This window comes from Lissotriton helveticus, chromosome 2_1 (genome assembly GCF_964261635.1).
Source record: "Lissotriton helveticus chromosome 2_1, aLisHel1.1, whole genome shotgun sequence".
Classification (NCBI taxonomy): domain Eukaryota; kingdom Metazoa; phylum Chordata; class Amphibia; order Caudata; family Salamandridae; genus Lissotriton; species Lissotriton helveticus.
In genome coordinates, this window is record NC_136059.1 from 1,000,279,586 (window position 1) to 1,000,301,507 (window position 21,922).

At 38.3% G+C, this 21,922-nt stretch overlaps 1 protein-coding gene across 1 annotated transcript in view; it reads left to right on the forward strand.

Annotated features, from left to right (window-relative positions):
- The window catches only part of LOC144820192 (transmembrane channel-like protein 2-A), a 583,588-nt gene that overhangs the window by 124,439 nt on the left and 437,227 nt on the right, over window positions 1–21,922 (forward strand). Inside the window, exon 4 of the mRNA XM_078677803.1 lies at window positions 19,648–19,729. Within this exon, the coding sequence (XP_078533929.1) occupies window positions 19,648–19,729 (82 nt within the window). The remainder of the gene's footprint in view (window positions 1–19,647; window positions 19,730–21,922) is intronic.

Genomic DNA, 21,922 nt, shown 5'->3' on the forward strand with positions numbered 1-21,922 from the left:
ACCTTCCCTTTAAAAAAAAATTGCTAGAATGTTTAGCACTCTGGCAAGCTCTATTTCTTTTGGTTCGCTCCCGGGTTAGCTTCCCGGTACGCGGACCGGAAGCTAACCAAAAAAAAATTTTTTTTTTAAAAAGTGTAAGTATAAGGAAAGTAAACAGAGAGTGATGTTAAAAGAAAGACAGCTATAGGGAGTAAAGAAGAGATACTGTTTAATAGATCTATTTACCGAAGAAAAGACAGAAGAGGGTATAATTGTGAAAAACAAAATAGATAACGAAGTGAAAGAAAAAAAAGAGAGTATAACATTAACAAAGAAGAGTTTCTTGGAGAATGTGAGTGAATGTTCAAAATAAGATTAAAACATGAGGAATAACAGAGAGAAAAAATAGAAAACAGAAAACAAAAAATAACAGAAAAAGATTAATTGAAACAGCAAAGAAATGTAAGTAACATAGAGCCATATCATCAACATAGGCAATAAAAGTTTTTCAGCTTTTATTGGCAGAAATGTGTCGCTAAAGCTGCTTTTGTGGCAGAAAACTGCCGCTAAAACCACTTTTGCACCAGTTTTCTGCCAATAAAAAGAGCAATAATTGTATTGGCTGTGTTCATAATATTCCCCTTAGTGTGCTTCAACTACACAGAGAAAGCATTATGAACAAGTAGTGATAGAGTGATCAGTCAAAGACACTAAGAGTAATAGAGACGGAGTGAGTGAACAAGAGTGAGGAACTATGAGAAGAGAGGGACTGAGAAAAAGAGTGGAAGGAGTTGAGTAAGTAGGTAATAGAGAAAGGAATGAGGGAAGTAGCAAAGGCAGGAAACTGAGGGTTAAAGAAATGAAGCAGTGGAACTAATAGTAGTTAAATGTGATAGAAATGTAACAAAAAGAGTACAAAATATTTACCTTATAATTGTCGTTAAATTACTCACTTTTTGTTTTTATACTTTCAATCTGTGAAAGAGAGAACAAACATTTGAAAAATATTAAAACATGTATTTAAAAATTAGAAAAGACAAGGGAAAAGATTGAAGGACAAACAGTTTTTCAACAACTTTGACACTTACAGAAGCTTCTGCTTCTCCAGGCCCCCTACACAGTCCTAAAGATATACATTTTAAACTAACAGTATCTTGATGCAGATGAAGTGAGGCCTATCTTAAAACATGGTGCATCTTTTGCATTGCTGTTGTTTCAGAAAAGTGTCGCAAGACACTAAAATTTTAAATAATTGCTTCAGGATGCCAATAAGATGTCTACTATCCAGAGGTTTGTTTGAGGTGAGGCCTACTCAGGGTTGCAGATGAGATTTACACTTGTTGAAGAGTACAGAGGAGATAATACATGTGAAGGTCTACCAATGAAGTGAGTCATGTCTACTGCACTCTTCAACAAAGTCCAAACCTCCTATGTTTCCCTGGACAGACCTAAACTTGATCTGCACAATGTGATTCGTAATGATAGGAAACACAGGTGATGTAATTGAAATACGTGCAATTTATTTTGCTCATTTCACAATCACATCACTTGTGTTTCCTTTGCTTAGGTATCTCATTGTGCAGATGTAGTCTAGCATATGAAAGAATACGCAGAAGTGCAGCACTGCATGCAACAACTTTGACACTTACAGAAGCCTCACCTTCTCCATGCCTCCTACACAGTTCTACATATACATCATAAATGCAAACAGTACAGAATTAATTATACATGTTAAATGGTTTATTTTTGCTGTTCTCAGAATGTATCAAAATTCACTAAAAACAGTGACTTGAAGGTATTCATCATATAACAGCGGGGAAAAAAAAACACAATCAAAATGATTGTGTTTAAAAAACCCATACAACATAAGAAATCAAAATTCAGAACTCCTTAAAGTTAACTTACTTTCCATGACGTCCAAGGATGTCCTATGAACAGCTTACACTCTTTTGTGCTGTTATTACTTTCAGCCCGCCACTTTCTGAAAGAAAATCTCAATCGTTTTTAAAAACACGTTACATGCAATAAATGACTTCTTGCTCTCTACCACAAGTTTCCACAAGGCCAAATCTGGTCAGAGCCATTTATAACTCTTGGATTTCTTGTAAGCCAATCCCGTCATTTGGCATTTCCGCAACTTTCAGAATTAAAATGTTGAAGATCATTTTCACAATCCTGGAATAGTAATATCTTCCCCTTCTTGCTCAGTCATGTTCTACATTTCCTATGACACTGATACTGCTTACTATGAAGCAGACTTACACTACCTCTATGACTACTACAATTATTTAATTCTCTACATCACTTTTAATCACAAAGCAATGTAAAACAGTAGACAGCATTGCAGACTTACATTCCCTCTACTCCATGTTTTGATTGGCTGCTTCAATTAGCTTATAAAAAGAAACAGTTTTTCTGAACTCATTCAAAGTGCACGTATTTCTCCATGACGTCCAGTCCTATGGTTAGAAGTTATGTCTCTGAACTACACTTATCCTCAAGGCCAAATTGTGTAGGAGCCATTAGAACTTCTTGAAATTCCACAGAGCACATCCCGAGATTATTTCCCTAAAATTTTGGTTTTAAAAACACCAGGTAAGAGTTTTTAAGGTCATACGGCAATTTTTTTTTGAAAATTAAAACAGAATCATTGCAGAATGACCAGCCATTTCTAGACTTTAAATAAGCTGTGTAATGTCCTGATGTTATTGAAGGGCCGTCATGATATATAATTGCTGCAGTTACAAAAGTCCTTCCTGATATTGACAACTGCGAAGCTACAAAATTTTTAATTAAAGTTGTCAATTTTGTTCCATCAGGCCTACATCGTTGGAACATTAAAATGACATACTGGCCATATGTTCGTATAAATAATGTGGACATCATTTCAGATTTACATTGGCTACACTCCATGTTGTGATCAGCTGCTTTTACTAGCTTATTAAAGGAGACTGATTTACTGTCTGGCAAAGTTAAATATATAAATCTTTCTGAGTCTACACTAGTAGTACTTGATACCATACAGTTCTCGCAGTCATGCTGCCATTGATAAGAAAGCCCAAACAGCTGATCTACATCTACACCTTCAGCATGTAATACATCAAGCATATACATTAAAAACTCCTGACAATCTTGCTGAATATTTTGAGAGAATTGTGTTTGGCCTGAACATCTGTCTAACAGATTTCGAATTTCAGACACACTTTCTATGTTTCTTCTATCAGTGCTACATTTCTCTAACACAGAATTTAACAAACTGCAAAATCTTTGATCAGAATTGACCACAATCTCTTCTTTTACATTTTCTAGAGAAAACAAAACATTAACCACTACATTAGCATAGCAGTTGACACCAGAACTGTTTTCAAATTGAAAACCAACAACATCTTCAACAGAATCCTTTTTGTTTCTGCTTGTAATTTTAGGTTCATCGACTTTTCGTCTTTTTGCTACAACCTCCCCAGTATTGGTCACATTTCTTCGTTTCCGGCCTACCACACGTTTCTCAAACAAAGGATACTGAGGCAAATGTGGCGCATACTCTCTTCTTAACCTATTGTATTCCTTAACACAATCTAGATCAGCACAAATGTTTGTGACATCACACTCAATCAAGTACAATCCCGATAAAGTTCTAACTCGTGACAATGCCACATATGCCATACCCTCCTTGAACACAGAACTGCCAATATTCACCAATGCACTGTCTACACTTAAACCTTGCGATTTATGGATTGTCACCGCATATGCCAAGCAAACAGGAAACTGCTTACGGCGAACATATAAGTCTTTTACAAGCAAAAATCTAGCAGAACAACGAGCAATTAGCTGTACTTCCTCAATGCCATCAAATTTAATTTTTAAAAATTCAATTCCATCTCTATTTCTGTATTTAACAAAATCAACAACATTACCCATTGATCCATTTACCAGACCTCTTTCAACATGTAAATTCCTTCTTAAAATTATACGGCAGTTCAAGCACACATTCAGAGTCTTTTCAAAACCTGCAGTTTTAGATATACTCTTCTCTAATGAATCCAATTTTGTTTTCAGATTCTCAGACAAAATAATTGTTGATCCCATATGCTCTACTCTGTCAATAGCTTCCAGTTTCACAATCTCTTGCTTTTCTAAATGCAACATTTTGTTGTTAAATTTGGCACATTCTGCAAGAGTTGGCATCAAACATATTCCAGATTTCTTCTCAGTAATTTTCTGAAAAATATTCTCAGGCACAACATCTTGTTCTGGATATAAATTTGACAGTAATCGTGCATGTAAAGCTTCTTTCCCATGCTCGGTCACTTTTCCAATTCTAACATCTTGTAGAATAGTCTTGTAAACTTCATCCTTCGCCTGACGCATATTTTCATGCAGTTCAGCATAATTGAAGTTTAACCATATATTGACGTTGCCAATGCTGCCTAGGCACTTCCTGGTATCTTCATGCGTGAGCATTTTGAACACAGGTTGCCCTTTCACTGGTGTCAGCTGCAGAAGATCTCCAAAAACAATGATGTGTTTGCCACCAAATAACACATCATACTCTGTTTTGAGAACTTCTTGCATTCTCAAATGCACAAAGGCAAGCATGACATTGGAAACCATGCTTACTTCGTCAATGATAAGAAGTTTCATTTTTCTCAAGATTCTTGAAACTTCAAAACAAGCATCTCCAGATAGCTTGTGATTTTGTAATTTGTTGTCATGCTCCACTGGCAGCATCAGTAAACGATGTAAAGTAATCCCTTTAATATTATGTGCTGCCAGTCCAGTTGGAGCAGTGACAACACAAGACAGCGATGACTCTGTCCTTTCCTGCAAATAGCATGAAATTGCTTTAATGAGGAAACTTTTTCCAGTTCCCGCTTCTCCACTCACGTACAGTCGGACAGGCTTCAACGACGTACATGAGCACTCTTTCTTATCATGACTTAATCCATGATCAATTTGGTTGGTAACTTCGTCATATATTTTCCTCTGCTCAACGTTGAGTTGTCTTTCCAACTCTTCTAAGTTAACCGCATCCTCCTGAGCATGTGCCATGGCTCTTTCCACTTCATTCATAGCAGTGGCAGCTTCATTTTCGATAACAGGTCCTCCTAGTGGATCCTGACTCAATGAAGCAGAACTCTGACTGTCCTGAGAACTGTCTCTGGCAATCTCGGCTGCAATCGTTGCTTCCTGCTCAATTTCCGCATTCAACATTTCTACATATTTGGGAAAAGCAGGACATTCTATGGTCTCCTTGGCGGCATTGAAAGAGTCTTCGTAACAGAGAAAATCTCCAAGCAGTTCCTCTTCTGCACGCCAAGGCTTGAAAAGTTGCAAAAGTGCTAAATAGAAAAACTCCTTTTTTTCAGGAGATTCGCCACTCAATTTTCGATGGTTTACCAAGTGGCATTTTCTTTGCTTGACCAGACATCCCTCACTTCCTATTACAGCATACACTCCTTTCTCAGTATCTTCTTTGATGTTCCTCTTGAATATGTAATTTTGAAGAACCTCATACAGACAAACATTCTCAAGGTGAATGCTTCGATTTGGATAATATGTATCCAACATGTTGGTCTTCAAAATGTCGGTACTGTTTGGCTCCTTTTCCGCCAAATACTCAATTTCCCGGACAGGTTTGAGAACTCGATTACGCGTTGCAGCAAGACCAAGACTCGCCCAAACGATACTCCTGGACTTGGCATAGAGACTTGCTGAAGACAACCGGTCAGAACATTCGTACGCTCCGATTTCTCGATGCGACAACATCTTCAGACTGAAACTGTACAACTTCTTGCTGAGGCTCTTTTCATGGGAAATGTCCTCCCACATATCCTTCAATTCTGTCTTCTCTTTTTTGGTGATGTAAGACGTCACATACCGAGCCACAGCCATACAATTATCAGCCACAAACTGTATATCCATGTTAGCATTCCACATGGACAAAATCACCGGGTTGTAGTCATTGATGTACTTGGACTCTTCGTTCCTCTTCAAATTGTATGTGTTTTTAGGTGATTTCTTCATGACATTGTGTCGCAGCGAAGACATCAAACTGTTTACTCTTCCTTTAGAAATCACCGGTCGTGGAAAGCCGAAACGACATTTGGTGTAGAACTTGTCCTTGTTTCGGAATTTACGACGGCAGTACTTTCCACATCGATGGCTTTGGAAACGCAGAACTTTTTCTCTTAGGCTTTTCTTCTCCTTTGCGTTTGGAACAGCACACGTAGAATACTGTTGGATGAAACTCATCACTGAGTCTTCTGGATCCGTTCCAAATTTAGGTGCATCCTTGATCCACAGCAACATATGTATATGAGGAGCACCTCTTGCTTGGTACTCCTTTCTCCAGAAGAAATCCAACACCTCTCCAAGAGGTGGATTCTTCTTATTCATGATGAAAGACATCATAGCTTCAAATCTATGATTGAAGTACCTACATACATTGACTGGATCCAAAGAGCACAGTTCTCCGGGTGTCTTGAATTCGATGTTATCTACATTAGCATTTGCCTCTCGTAGAAATTCAAGTAAGTCTTCCCAGCCATACTCGGCACAGCTCAGAGTGAGGAACCATGTGGGAGTACCTAAGTTCCTCAGCATACATTTTAAATCACCATGACGACGGTACCAGTACTCATTAGTACCACGCTGACACGCCATGAGATTAATCAGGTGAGAATCCAAAATACTGTCTTGGACATTGACTTTATCCATAAAGTCACTTGCCGAGATGTTTTGCATGTGTATACCACTTTTCAAGATGTGGTTCACTGCATATGACAGTCCAGACAGATCGCTTTCAAACAGGAGATGAAACAAATAAGGAATGCATTGTCGAAACCTAGCATCTCCTGCATACAATCGCAAAGTCCGGTATTCAGAAGCAGGAATTTGATGAGGTCGCTCATCATATCTTCCTCCCTGACCTGTTGGAAAAAGCTGTGGGAAACACCGAGCTTCCAAACTTTCCTCCCAAACACTAATGGGACTCCCTTTGGCTTGTTTCATTTGAAACAACTCAATAGCATTCCCCATGACTTCCTTGGAATGCAAAGGATGAACACTATAATGTTCATATATTTCTTCACTAGTAGAGGGTTCTACTTTCTCAATTTGACCAGCACACAAATTGCTATCCTCTTCCTCACTTACTTCCTCTTCTGCAACATATACATTCTTATAGTATTTATTATTTTTTTTCAAATACAATGTTGCCTTTTTAACTTTCCTAACATCTACTAAATCTTGCCATATTTTCTTATTCTTTGTCGGAACCCCATTAACTAAGATAACCAGAGGTTCCTCTTCCACTTTTTCTACTCCAATTGTGTTAATGTTTTTCTTCAAATCTAGAGGCAAATAAACAACTCTTCCCTTTAATCCTCTCTGTAAATCTGATGGAGGCAATTTCCCTGTCTTTGGCTCCATTCTTACAATAGCCTGAAAGGGATGGATACTTTGAATCAAAATAGATTCATAAGTATTTAAATCCTTCAATTCAGAAGGAATCTCAACCAATTCCAGATTATTATGAACTGCTCTAGCAGGCATCTGGTTTTGATTTAATTTGCAACAACAATAAGTACACACACGTTGATCCAATCCCAAATCAAAACAATTTTCTACCATCAAGTATGTTGCGAAATCCTTCCATTCACTATTATTTTCCCTTTCACTTTTTGCATATAAATCCACTAACTTAGTCTGATTCTTATAATAAGTGCGTCGACAACACACACAAGTGAAATTTGGCCTCTCACTTGATTTCACCTCAAACGTGGCAATTTCCCTCTGGAAATTATCTGTACTGGAAACCTGTACACTATCTTCCACATTACCCTCTTCTTCTTGGTCAATTTCAACATTCTCCTCTTTACTTCCAAAGTAACAAAACTCAATTTCTTCACAAATATTCTTCACATCTACTTCAGAACCATGCAAAAGAGCAGCGCATAATTGTTTAAGCATAATTGCTGGACTCTTAGCATAATACAACATTCTAACTAATTTCCTCACTTTATTATGATGCACTGCTAGCATCCTGAAATGATGAAAAACACTCTGGCATACTCTCCTGGAAAGACAAGCCAGTGAATGACCATGCAAACCTGTCACTTCTCTCACTCTGCAAGGATCTAATTCTTGCAACAACCTTATTTTCTGCTTCAAACTTTTCTTATTAAATGACCGTACAAAATCACAAAGCAAATTGATGGAATCCTGTCGCACACTACAAATACTACTACACTTCCAGGTGTAGACAGGACCCTTAGCACGTCTTCCTAAAACCTCATTACCTAACACCTCTTCTGTCTCTGTTGTCACAAGTTTTTCTTTTTCAACTGGACAACCATCTTTCACTTCATAAGCACGACCACTGGTGTCAACTGCATGCACCAAATCATTATCCTGGAAATAACTCTCCTCATTAAAAAATGCCTCACAGCTTGAACTATGCATCCATTCTCCAGAAAAAACTTCACAAAAATTACTACGATTAACTATTCTCTTCCATCTACTATTTCTTTTGAAATCATAAATTGCCTTGTTTAGCTTCCTAATTCTATTGATTATCAAAATAAATAACTTACGTTTAATTTCAAATGCCTGATCAATAACTTTCTCAACTTTTTTTTTTCTCTTATAAAAAACCAGTTTCTGTTGACCTTTCTTAATATTTTTTAACAAATTGCCAATTATCCTGTTGCGGAACATTCGTTTACGAATCTCCCTGAACTGTTGTTTCCTTCTACTATCATGCACAGAGTTATCTCTTGCTCTAGCAGTAACATTTTTGATTGGCCTTTCCTTTCCATTTGAATTCCTTCTCGTTTTATGGACTGAAACATTTTCTGTAGTAATAATTTTTTTTACTACACATATTTCTTATGAAATATTTTGTGCTCTTACCCGGTGCTTTCTTCGTGACTTGACAAATCTTTTTGTTAGAGGACTGCTGCTTATTTTCTTTCACCTGCTGTCTTTGACGTTTTGCAGCCTTTCTCTGTCTTTCTATTGTTGGCATGGTGAAATCTTGAAATGATCTGCAGTTGAATCTGTGGTAAAATATAATAAAAAATGTTATTAACCATTATTACCAAACAGTAAATCAATAACAGTGATCAAAAACTTAACACACTACTTGACATTTTAATTAGAAGATTTTTTAGTCGTTGGCAAATTTACAATACAGAAATAGCAGAAAAGAAATGACATTTATATTTATGTTACCTGTGCTATTTTATATGTGAATCTGATCTAATTTTATGAGCATATTTTAATATTTTATTGAAGACACTACACATAACCTGTTTTTGAAGGTGTCTTTATTTTTAAATTAAACGGTTTACATTTTTACTTTTTATTAATTATAAATTTTAAAAATAAATGTTTATATTTCCATAGGCTCAAGCAGGTCAGCTTCCCACCCTATGTCATATAATTCGGACAAATCTGCATCCTCATCACGCTCTTCTTCATCCTCAGGATTTAAATCATCCAAAGGATCAACATCCACTGATGTTTCAATTACAAGTTCAATGATGAGGTCAAAATCAACTGATTGCAGATTGTCGCTCATGTTGATGTTGTCTTTATCTTTAAAGAAAGATAACAACAATGAGATGTTGCAGAGTAAGAGACAAATCTCAGAGATTATAATAGTAAAATTGTTTAACAAGAGTAATATTTTGCAGCTATTATTTAGCCATGTCCAGCAATGCTGAGCAGGTGAAGACTATGTCTAAATTTTCAGTGAACAGGACTCATCTCTTCTTAACCTTGGATAAGCCTCACCGACTCTGTGTGTCCTGCACATACTTAAATGTAAAGGGGCAGATTTATGTTAAATGGCACATCCCCAGGCATGCACCAGTTAACGTGCACCACTACTCTGCCACCCATGTTGTGCCGTATTTACAATTAGATAGGAGAAAGCTTCGTCAAAACCCTGCGCCTGCTTTAAGCAGGCATAGGTCTTGACGCAACATTGTGGAGATGGGGCACCCCTGAGCCTTGCTTGAGCTGCATCGCACTTGCGATACAACTCCAGCAATCACTACCTTTACAGCACAGATACGTCACGCATCTGTGCCATTTTTGCCCCATGATGCCCCGCATTGTAAATGCAGCACACCATGGGTGGCGGAACAGCGGCGCAGGATGACTGACACATCCCTGGTGATGCACCAGTCATCATAAATCTATCCCTAAGCTTCTTATCTTGTTGGAGATGAACCGCCATATGTATCATCAAAGTTTTTTCCATTTCCTAAATAGCGAACTTTAAGGAATAAATAGCGATTCATTACCATTCCTAGTTTGCGATGACCTATTTGCCAATTACAAATTACCCATTCATTTCCATGCAGCAGGAGGCCCATAGGAATGAAGCTGCAATTTGCGATTAGCAATTAGGAATTTTTCCAAGGGTGCAGGGGTGTCTCAAGAACACCCTGCTGCACCCCCTGAAAAAGAAATTTGGGGGCATATGGCGCACATACATGCCCTAAGGGCATGTATGGGCGTCATATGGGACCTTTTGTTTTTTGGAAAAAAAGCTTTTTGAAAAGAATTCACAAATTACCACCAACTAGAAGTTGGTGGTAGTTTCCAAATCCTTAATGTCATTTTTTTACATATTTTTTGTTTGATACATTGCATTTAAGTAATCACAAAATTAGCAAATCCTTCAGTGCAATTGCAAAATAAGGAATAGCAAATTTTGCTACTCCTTATTTTGCATCAAACTTGTTTGATACATACCATTTGTCTAATTAACATTCGCAAAGGCCGAAATTCGTAGAATTTTGATCTTTGCGAATGCTAATTAGCTTGATACATATGGCCCCAAGTGAGGCCTGTCTTGCGACATGGTGCATCTTTTGCATCACTGCTGCATCGGTTTCATGTGGTACGTTTTTTTTACACCATGACATATCTGCCTAAATGCATCAATTTGTAATTTTGTCGCCTCATAGCAAATCTTTTGCACCGCTGCTGCATCATAAAAGTGACGCACAGTGGCACAAAAGAAGCATACACCTATCATAAATCTGTCCCTAGCATTTCAAATGATTAATCCAGGATGACGATAAGGTGTGGCCTATCCAGAGGTTTGTTTAAGGTGAGGCCTACTCAGGATTGCAGATTAAAGTTACGCTTGATGAAGAATACAGAGGAGATAATACATGTAAAGGCCTACCAATGAAGTAAGTAATGTGCACTTTATTGCGCCAGTCATCATAAATGTATCCCTAAGCTTCTTATCTTGTTACAGATGAACCACCATATGTACCATCAAACTATTTTGCATTTCCTAAATAGCAAATTTTAAGGAATAAATAGCAATTCTTTACCATTCCTAATTTGCAATGAGCAAATTGCTAATTGCAAATTAGCACCGCCGCTGCATCATAAAAGTGACGCACAGTGGCACAAAAGAGGCATACACCTATCATAAATCTGTCCCTAGCATTTTAAATGATTAATCCAGGATGACAATAAGGTGTGGCCTATCCAAAGGTTTGTTTAAGGTGAGGCCTACTCAGGATTGCAGATTAAAGTTACGCTTGATGAAGAATACAGAGGAGATAATACATGTAAAGGCCTACCAATGAAGTAAGTAATGTCCACTTTATTGCGCCAGTCATCATAAATGTATCCCTAAGCTTCTTATCTTGTTACAGATGAACCACCATATGTACCATCAAACTATTTTGCATTTCCTAAATAGCAAATTTTAAGGAATAAATAGCAATTCTTTACCATTCCTAATTTGCAATGAGCAAATTGCTAATTGCAAATTACCCATTCATTTCCATGGGCTAGGAGGCTCATAGGAATGAAGGTTGCAATTTGCGATTAGCAATTAGCTCATCACAAAATAGGAATTTTTTCAAGCGTGCAGGGGTATCTCAAGAACACCCTGCTGCACCCCTGAAAAAGAAATTTGGGGGCATATGGCACACATACATGCCCTAAGGGCATGTATGGGCGTCATATGGGACCTTTTGTTTTTTGGAAAAAAATGCTTTTTGAAAAGAATTCGCAAATTACCACAAACTAGAAGTTGGTGGTAGTTTCCAAATCCTTAATATCATTTTTTACATATTTTTTGTTTGATACATTGCATTTAAGGAATCGCAAAATTTGCAAATCCTTCAGTGCAATCGCAAAATAAGGAATAGCAAATTTTGAATTAAGGACATTTTAAGTCATTTCCACATGTGCAGTGTTTTCAAATTATGATTTGAAAATCGTTTTTGGGGAAAAGTAATGGTTTGCAAATTTATGACAAGGACATAATGGTGTATGCTTCTCTATAAGGCATTTCAGTGTCTCTGATGTCATTTTTCCCATGTTACATTATAAGACCTTTCCCCATGGAGCACATTCCTTGTAAATATCCTCCCACCTGTGCATGGCGAATTTAGATTTTGACTGTTTGAGTCACATAGCCATGTTAAAAGTGACCCAAAAAAATTGCAAACGCTTTAAAAAACCACATTCATGTGTCTTAAGGACATTTTAAGTCATTTCCCCATGGACAGTGTTTTCTAAGTGGCGCAAAAGAGGCATACACCTATCATAAATCTGTCCCTAGCATTTTAAATGATTAATTCAGGATGACAATAAGATGTGGCCTATCCAGAGGTTTGTTTAAGGTGAGGCCTACTCAGGATTGCAGATTAAAGTTACGCTTGATGAAGAATACAGAGGACATAATACATGTAAAGCTCTACCAATGAAGTAAGTGATGTCCACTTCATTGCGCCAGTCATCATAAATGTATCCCTAAGCTTCTTATCTTGTTAGACATCAACCGCCATATGTATCATATAACTATTTTGCATTTCCAAAATAGCGAATTTTAAGGAATAAATAGCGATTCTTTACCATTCCAAATTTGCGATGAGCAAATTGCTAATTGCAAATTACCCATTCATTTCCATGGGCTAGGAGGCTCATATAAATGAAGGTGCAATTTGCGATTAACAATTTGCTCATCGCAAATTAGGAATTTTTCCAAAGGTGCAGGGGTGTCTCAATAACACCCTGCTGCACCCTTGAAAAAGAAATTTGGGGGCATATGGCGCACATAAATTTTAACAACATTCCTTTACCTCAAAAACGATTTTCAAATCATAATTTCAAAACACTGCACATGGGAAAATTACTTAAAATGTCCTTAAGACACATAAAAGCGTTTTTTGATTGCCTTTGCAGCATGTTTGTATCACTTTTAACATGGCTATGTAACACAAACATTCAAAATCTAAATTTGCCATGCACAGGTGGGAGCATATTTACAAGCAATTTGCGCCACAGAGAAAGGTCTTACATTAAAATGGGAAAAATAACATCAGGGACAGTCAATTGCCTTATAAAGAAGCATACACCATTATGTCCTTGTCATAAATTTAAAAACAATTCCTTTTCCCCAAAAACGATTTTCAAATCATAATTTCAAAACACTGCACATGGGAAAATGACTTAAAATGTCCTTAAGACACATGAAAGCGTTTTTTGATTGCCTTTCCAGCATGGTTGGGTCACTTTTAACATGGCTATGTAACACAAACATTTAAAATCTAAATTTACCATGCACAGGTGGGAGCATATTTACAAGCAATTTGCGCCACAGAGAAAGGTCTTACATTAAAATGGGAAAAATAACATCAGGGACAGTCATTTGCCTTATAAAGAAGCATACACCATTATGTCCTTGTCATAAATTTAAAAACAATTCCTTTTCCCCAAAAACGATTTTCAAATCATAATTTCAAAACACTGCACATGGGAAAATTACTTAAAATGTCCTTAAGACACATAAAAGCGTTTTTTGATTGCCTTTGCAGCATGTTTGTATCACTTTTAACATGGCTATGTAACACAAACATTCAAAATCTAAATTTTCCATGCACAGGTGGGAGCATATTTACAAGCAATTTGCGCCACATAATTCATAATTTTCTCCTTAAAGCACACTATTCTCTATCTAAATTAAAGAAATATTTTCTCACCTTAGCAAATACTTTGAGTTTGAAAACAGTCTCAGAAACACACCAATTTGTCTTCAGCAGAGCAAAAGGTATGCACTCCAGAGTCTGCAGCTATCAAAAGCACAGAAATGCTGTAATTCTTCACACATATCTCTCATGTCACCCAATCAAAACTCTTCCCTCACTTTTTTTCAAATGAAAACCCTTCCCCCCTCTGCCCTTTCTGCCCTTTCTGCATGGCAACCACCTCTTGGAAGACCTCTGTTGTTTGCAAGTTCACACAACAATGTTGCAATTGAACTCTGAACTCTCAGTGCACCTGCATATCCAGTGCATTCTTTCATTTAATGATTTTTTATTGACCACTCAAAATACATCTTTCAAAGAACACATCCGTGCACCCTAACTTTCTGTTTTCAGCAATCAAAATCCACCAATCACTGTTACTGCTTCATGAACACAGAAACTCCACAGTTTTTTTTCATTTTACACTCTCATTTTTTCAACTGCCATTTCATTGCCACAATTCATCTGACTGCAGGAGAACCTTCTCTCACCATGTTTTCTGTCTGGATTGTTGGACATAGTTATATTCACTGGGCTCAAAGGTACGTTGAAAACAGGAATTTACCTAACCTCAATTTACAAGATGTGGAAATTAAGTGGTTTGGCCACAGAGGATTAAAATGTCACCAATTGATACCATTGGTGAAAACCTTTATGCATTTGCCCAAACCTGACCTGTTAATTGTGCACTGTGGAGGTAATGACTTGGGCACTTTGACTGGTGTAGGTCTGGAAATGCTTTTAAAGGACACCTTTGAGCAATTAATGGCACTTTTTCCTCAGACTGCCTTGGTATATTCAAATATATGCCAAAGACAGAAATGGAGGTGGTCAAACCAATTTTGTCCACAAATTGAGAAGTCGAGGAAGCATGTAAACAAATCTGTTTCAGCTTACATGAGAGACCATGGAATGGGCTCCCTGTACAACAATAACTTGCGTTACTACATGCAAGATATCTACAGAGGAGATGGAGTTCACTTCTCAGATGAGGGCAACAGAATTTTCACTCTGAATTTAAGAATGTGCATTGGTACCTATTTATAAGTACCTAAATGTACCATAAACCCAAAAGCTCTTCTCAGAGCTACCCTACATCTAATCACTCACAATTATTATTTTACTCTAACATTTTTCACTAATTTTCAACAAAGTACGCTCCCTGGGGCGCTACACGGTACGCGAACCGGGAGCTAACCTCGCGAAATTTTTTTAAAAAATGTTTTTTTTTCGCACATATAAGCCTCCTCAGCCACCCTCACAAAACCTAGGGGGTCAAGATAACTCTACCGTGCCCCCTTCTACCCATTCTGAACATTATTTGCCCTCCATCTTGTATCTTAATTCGACCGAAACACAAAATGGTGGACTCCCGGAACGCTTAAGGTCCGCGAACCGAGGCGCTCAACGGTTCGCGTACCGGGTCGCTCTCTGGGAAGCGCACCATCAAAAAAGGTGGGAAAGTAGTTCACAGAAAAGCCACTGGAGACAATTTCACCAAATATAGATTAGCTCATACTACATACCAATCCCTACCATTTTCACAAATTTGATTGGAATTCCATTGAGCCATTTAGCCTGTAGACCTCTCTAAATACCCTGAGGTAAATTACTTCACAAAACACATCTGAAGTGTTGGAATTGACAACCAATGAAAATGTTACTTTCATTTTCTACTTTTTTTACCTGACATTTCATTGGTTATATACCTCAATATATATAAAGGAAGAGAAGAAAACACAGCCATTTTGACTACTACTTCTTGGTGTACATTTCAATAGTATTTTCACTAATTCCTTCAACTTCTTTCTAAAGGTAAGTTTTTATTTTTAAAACTGAAGTATATTGTGCACTATAAGTTAATATGGTAAACTTTTTCTGATAGTTATATACTATCCCTCTGTAGTAGTTATAGATTTAGATAGACTTCTCTGTTATAGTTGTGGATGGAGTTAGGCTTCTCTTGTATAATTATGAATTTACTTACGTTAAATCACATACACTTTTTTATATTCCTACTTCCACTCTGATACTATACACTGCCCAAAGATAAATTCACTGATAAAAACTGCCTATCTAAAATTAATCCCAACAGTGCCCTATCTCTACTAATATATATTTTTTTAATCTAAATTTCAGGCAAAATGGAAGGCGAACAGAAAGTTGAATTTCAAATTGTCCTGCAAGAGAGCAGCCAAGAAATCATTGATGAAAATGATATTGAATTTTTCGATGAAACTTGGGACAATGAACTACTGCAATGTGTACAAGCAGTAGATAACCTCCTTGCAAATGAGGACATTTTACACCCTCAGAGACTACAATGTATATTCCATGATAATTATGAAATTTCTGACAATGAAATGTTAGAAAGTTTAATAAATTATGAAACACAATCACAATAAAAAAAAATGCTTAAAAAATAAAGAAAATAAAAAATAATCAACAAAACCAACAATCAATTAACATACAGCATTTGAAAAGTCTATCATTCATTTTTCATTGTAGTACGCTGCCCAGAACGCTTCCCGGTTCGCGGACCGGGCGCTACCCACGCAAAAAAACAAACAAAAAAATATTTTTTTTTGCCCCGCGGGGCCCTTTTAAAGCCTCCACATTAAACCTAGGGGGTCAGGGAGGATCTACTATGCCCCCTTATGGTTATTTCCCCCTTTGTTTTGGCCTCCTCTTGTCTCTCAATCCTACCGAGAGACAAGATGGCGGCCGCTCCGGACTGTTTGGAATGTTGACAGACGCCGGAGAGCCAATCAGCTTCGCTACGCGAAGTTCTGGTACGCGCCCCGGTCCGCGAACCGGGGAGCTGCCCGGTCCGCTGTTACAGATATATATCTTTTTTTAAACGTTAATTTCTCAAAATCCACTGGAGCACATATATTGAGACCTACAAAAGGCACATCGGGCTACCAGTCCCTACAATTTTGCCAAGTTTCGTGCAAATCCATTCAGCCGTTCGGGCTAAAAATGAGGCCCACCGCCCTATGGAAAACTCAATGTTAAAAACACGTTTTGGGACCCCCCTTTTTCTCGGCCCCCCCTGGACGAACCCCCCCCCAAATTTTCAGGGGCTGCTCAGAAACAAAATGTTCCATTTCCCAGAAAATTTCAGCCAATTCCGTCCACAAACGCCAAAGTTATTAGACATAGAATTTTCAAAAATCCCATAGGGAAAAAATCCTAACTATATATACCTACTGGCGACCGCCAGTAGGTAATATATTACCACAGACCCAGGTCTCCTGCAGACATACAATTTTACATTCATTTATCGTAGTGGACCAAGAGGAATCTCTGAGCTTTCTAGCAAGACCAGCCACATTCTAGGACATTAACTAAACATTTTGTGTGGTAGCTGCATGAGAGTTTAAAGTGCATACTAGAGCCTATTGGAGTGCAGTTTATTATATCAATGTGTACTGATAAATGAGACTTTGATGGTCCAGAGTTCAAGGTCAACAACGTAGAAGAGTCCTCATTACTCTAAATAGTGGAGTCATCATCTGCAGATGGGAAATATCCTGTACCCCGCAGTCTCAACAACGACCAGCCTTTACAGCGGAGTCACTAGTAGACTCCAACATTACCACGCTTTACATTAACCAGCAAGTCATTACGATGACTTGCGGTCGGGGCGTGTTGTTAGACTGGTTTTGTTTTTTCTAGGCTAATACCTTCCCTACTGTTGCGTAGTCTGGAGTTGGAATAGTAATTTATACTATTCCAAAGTCCAGCACTCCCTAAAGTTAGTCGTTGTAACGACTTGCGCGGTGAAGTAACAGGCGGCAATGTCGCAGTCTGGGTAGTAACTGCATTGTAAAGGCATACGGGGTACATGCATAGGGATTCCATCATACAACCTTTGCAGATACATTAACCTTGTGAACGGGGGAAATCATGGGAAGGAGCAAATCAAGGACAGCGGGCCTGGTACCTTCTGATCTCTCTATGGTTGGAAGTCAATCTACCTGCTCCACAGGTTGAAGGGGGTATACCTGCTCTTGGTCTCTATCAGAAGTGATGCTTTCCTAATCCACGAGAAGAGCATTATTAGGAATTGCACAGTTGATTTGTTTGCAAGCATAGCCCCAAAGGGTCACTTTTATGTTACCGTCCACGATACCAGAGCAATTTGGCATATATACCAAAATAAAGCAATCATTTATGGGTCTTTAAACTGATAACAACAAATACCCCTATCTCCATTTTAGGACAATTTCCCACCGAAGTGGCCCTCTGGACAGCAATAATATCATTATACAATCTCCCAATTTCTGGTGTTTCCAAGTGTTTTTCCCATCCAATGGCTAACTTTGTTTTTAAGTTGGAGATCATCTTCAGTTTGATATGAATGTAAAGTGTGAACATTTTTTAGAACAATCACAGGCGGGGTAGTTTCCAGAGAAAATTGCAGTGCCTTTGGATGTGATAGATTATCTGAATGCATTGTGTGGGAGAAACAGTTCCGAACTATAGTAGTGTGTGACTGAGATTAGGTATGCCTTAATTGTGACCTTACTTGGGTATCTCTAGATGAAGGCATAACATTAGGGTGAGGGGCTTCCATAATGCTCAGTGTGGAGGAATTAGTAGTTGTTTTGCTTAAGTGTCCTATTACCAGTCTGGATTTACTGGCTCTGCGATCAGTTCCCAATTTCTCTGGACCACTCAAAGATGACTTGTGAGAGTCTTGTTCTACTAGCTGCTTGAGAGAAACTTCTGTGGCCCTGAGTGAAGATAATACAGGCTCTAGGACTGATTTGAGCACCCTATCAATGATCTTGACAACGTTATTTACTATTTGATCATTATCAAGCACTTTGCCAAAGTAGGACCCAAACATTCTTCCACAACTGGGGGGAAAATCCTTAACTGATGGGCCAGCTCTTGACTTAGTCTTCGCCTGGGCATACGCTGCTCACATCTCCTGCTTTGGCAGACTGTAACGCCTAAAATGTGCCAGTTCGCTGGAGGTGTAGCTGGACCGCCTCCCAATGGATGAATGAGTCTAGGGCTGGTGGTCCTGGCTCCGATAGTTCCCAACAGAGAATTTTGTGCCCCGCACTTCGGTAGGCTATGCCACCTTAAATGCGCCTGGTCACCTGAAGTGTAGCTGGACCACCTGCTGGCAGGTGAAGGATCCTGGGGCATGTGGTCCTGGTCCGATGGAGCCCAGCAGAGAATGTTTGGGCATCATCAGGCTGGAGCTGTGCTAGGGCTCATCCATAGAAGCTGCAGCTGCATATTTGACAAAAGGCTATTGCATGAAGAGCACATGCCACAGACATATATACACCACCTCTGTCCCTATGTTTGATGAATAGAGAATGATTTTGTGGGCTCTTTATACTGTTTTCACAGCCAAAGCACAATCAGTGGAAATGCATACTACCTAGTGCATTTTAAGGAATCCAGACTTTAACGTTTATTAAGAACCTCAGATTAGTGACATTATTATTCAATTTCTGAAAGTTGTTATAGAGTCTTACAGCTCAGCAATCACTTAATTGTTGCATTGAAACCATGGATCAACTCACACACTTAAGTATTTTATATGTGAGTGATTGATTTTGTTTTTCAGAAATGGATTAAATTTAAAAGAGATTTTGACAATTTCAAAACTTCGTGCATCCCATGGGAAATGAAGATAAAGGAAGTTGAAAGTAAGTAAAAAGATCTTACAATGATTTCTTTTTATATTTTCGTGATACAGTATTATTTATATACCATAAATGTACGTCTCAGTGTATATCATAGATCACTTTCCTGGGCTGAAGTTTGAATTGCAAACCTCAATTCTCTAATGCGAAATACAATTCAGCTCATAAATCTATTTATGACTATTTCTAAAAAGTAACTTGTAGTATCCCTCGAGTTTCTTTATGAATAATGCATCTTTAGCAAACCAATTTTCAAAACAAGTGACAAATTCTTTTAAAGTTTACCATTTTAAACATTTAACTTATGGAGGTTTTGAAATGCATTGCGGAAATACCGTCAGCGACATTTTCTCTTAATCTAGCTGGCTGTAAAACACTTGGGGGCATATTTACAAAGCAGTGACACAGGGCGGTGTTAGCCTTCTAGGCTAAACGCCGCGCTCCGCCACTTCTGAAATGCAGGGTTGCACCGTATTTATAACAATACAGTGCAACCCTGCGTTTCCCCATGCCCTGGTGGTAACTTCAGCTGCCTAGCACCATGTAGTAAGGGGGCCTGCTTTGGGGGAAATTATTGCTTATGTGCAGGAAGGTATCCCTTCCTGCACATAAACAATCTTAAATGGCGATTTGTAACTTCTAAATGTGCTGCTTTGTGCAGCACTCATAGAAGTTGCAACTCGTCCTTTTTAAAATGATTGTTTATGTGCAGTAAGCGACACCTTCCTGCACACCTTCCTGCACATAAGTAATAATGTATGGCTTTTTGCTGTTTCAATATATGCTGCACAATGCAGCACACACAGAAACAGCAAAAGCATGGAGAAAAAAGGCCTATCTCCTCGTTTTGCCATGTTAACACCAGTTTTTTTAGGGTCTTTTGGTGGTACCTCCTATTTACTCCACCCTTGTAAATAAGGGGCAGTGTCAAAATCAATGGGTGTTGCATTGGAACGCCCACCGCAACATCCATTGCCCGCTTCTTTCACACTAAGTATAGAGTGAAAGGGTGCCTTATTTACAAGGTTGCGTTAAGATACGTTAAGTGGCTTAACACTGGCTTGTAAAAAAGGTGAAGAACGTATCTTTAAAAGGGACGTTCCTGTGGCAATAGGGCCTTGTAAATATGCCCCTTTGGGGACAAGCACCTGTGGCTACAGGAAAGTCACTTTTAGCGACTGTCCGGTGGCAATAGATAGGGGCTTCACCTTATTTACAAGGCAGCATTAATCCACTTAACGTGGCTTAACGTTGCCTTGTAAATTAATCAACCAAACAAATGCCAGTGCTGCAACATTACTGTGGACATAAATGTTGAAAACAATGACCAAAACAATTGCTTTCAAGAAACTACTTTTTCCGTTTCATGCAAAAGTCAGAAACCTTTATTTCAATTCTTTTTCATTTTTTCTACATTAAAGTCAATCTTTTTGACACTATTTTTTCTTTTTATGAACAAGATAAGGAACTATTTTTTTTTTAAAAGGAAGCACCATGGAGTGTTCTAACACATTCAACCTCTAAAATGTATATGTTTTGAGTTTTGTAATCAATTTTGACGGCCTATAATCTTTGTACACATAGGTTCCGTGTACATAAATGTGCAAAAAAAGTAATTTTCTGTGATCCACCCCAAAAATTATTTTGGTTCCCCAAATTTGGTTTCCTGGGTGGGTAGTGTATGAATGAAGTGAGTATGTGGTTGGATGTGGCAAAGATCTATATTGGGATTGGGTAGCTGGAAGACTCTGGAATAAAACTAGATCCGATTCCATGACGGGGCGTTTTGTGGTAATCAAACTGTATCCTGTCTTGGAACCATATTGGGACAGCATTACCAATCCTGGGGATAGGAAGCTTTTCTTCCAGTTAAGATCAGGTGCCCTTCCTTTGAGATCATTGACAGGTAGGTGGAGGAGCTCCTCCACCACTTGTTGTCCAGCCTGTGGTGCAGCAAACGAAAGTATAGGCCACTTTCTATTTTTGTGCAAAGCTTACACCACCCCGAGAAAAGTCTGGTTAGTCCCTGTCTGTAGAAACCTAGGGACATTTAGGGGTGTAGAGGCCCTACGAATACTTTGTACTTCCACTGATATGCCTGTTGTCCTAGCAACAGCAAAGTACTTGGGGTGGGCATGGTCTATTAGACGGAGGGCAATTCTCTAAAGTAAATTGATTGGGGTATTTCTTGTGGCT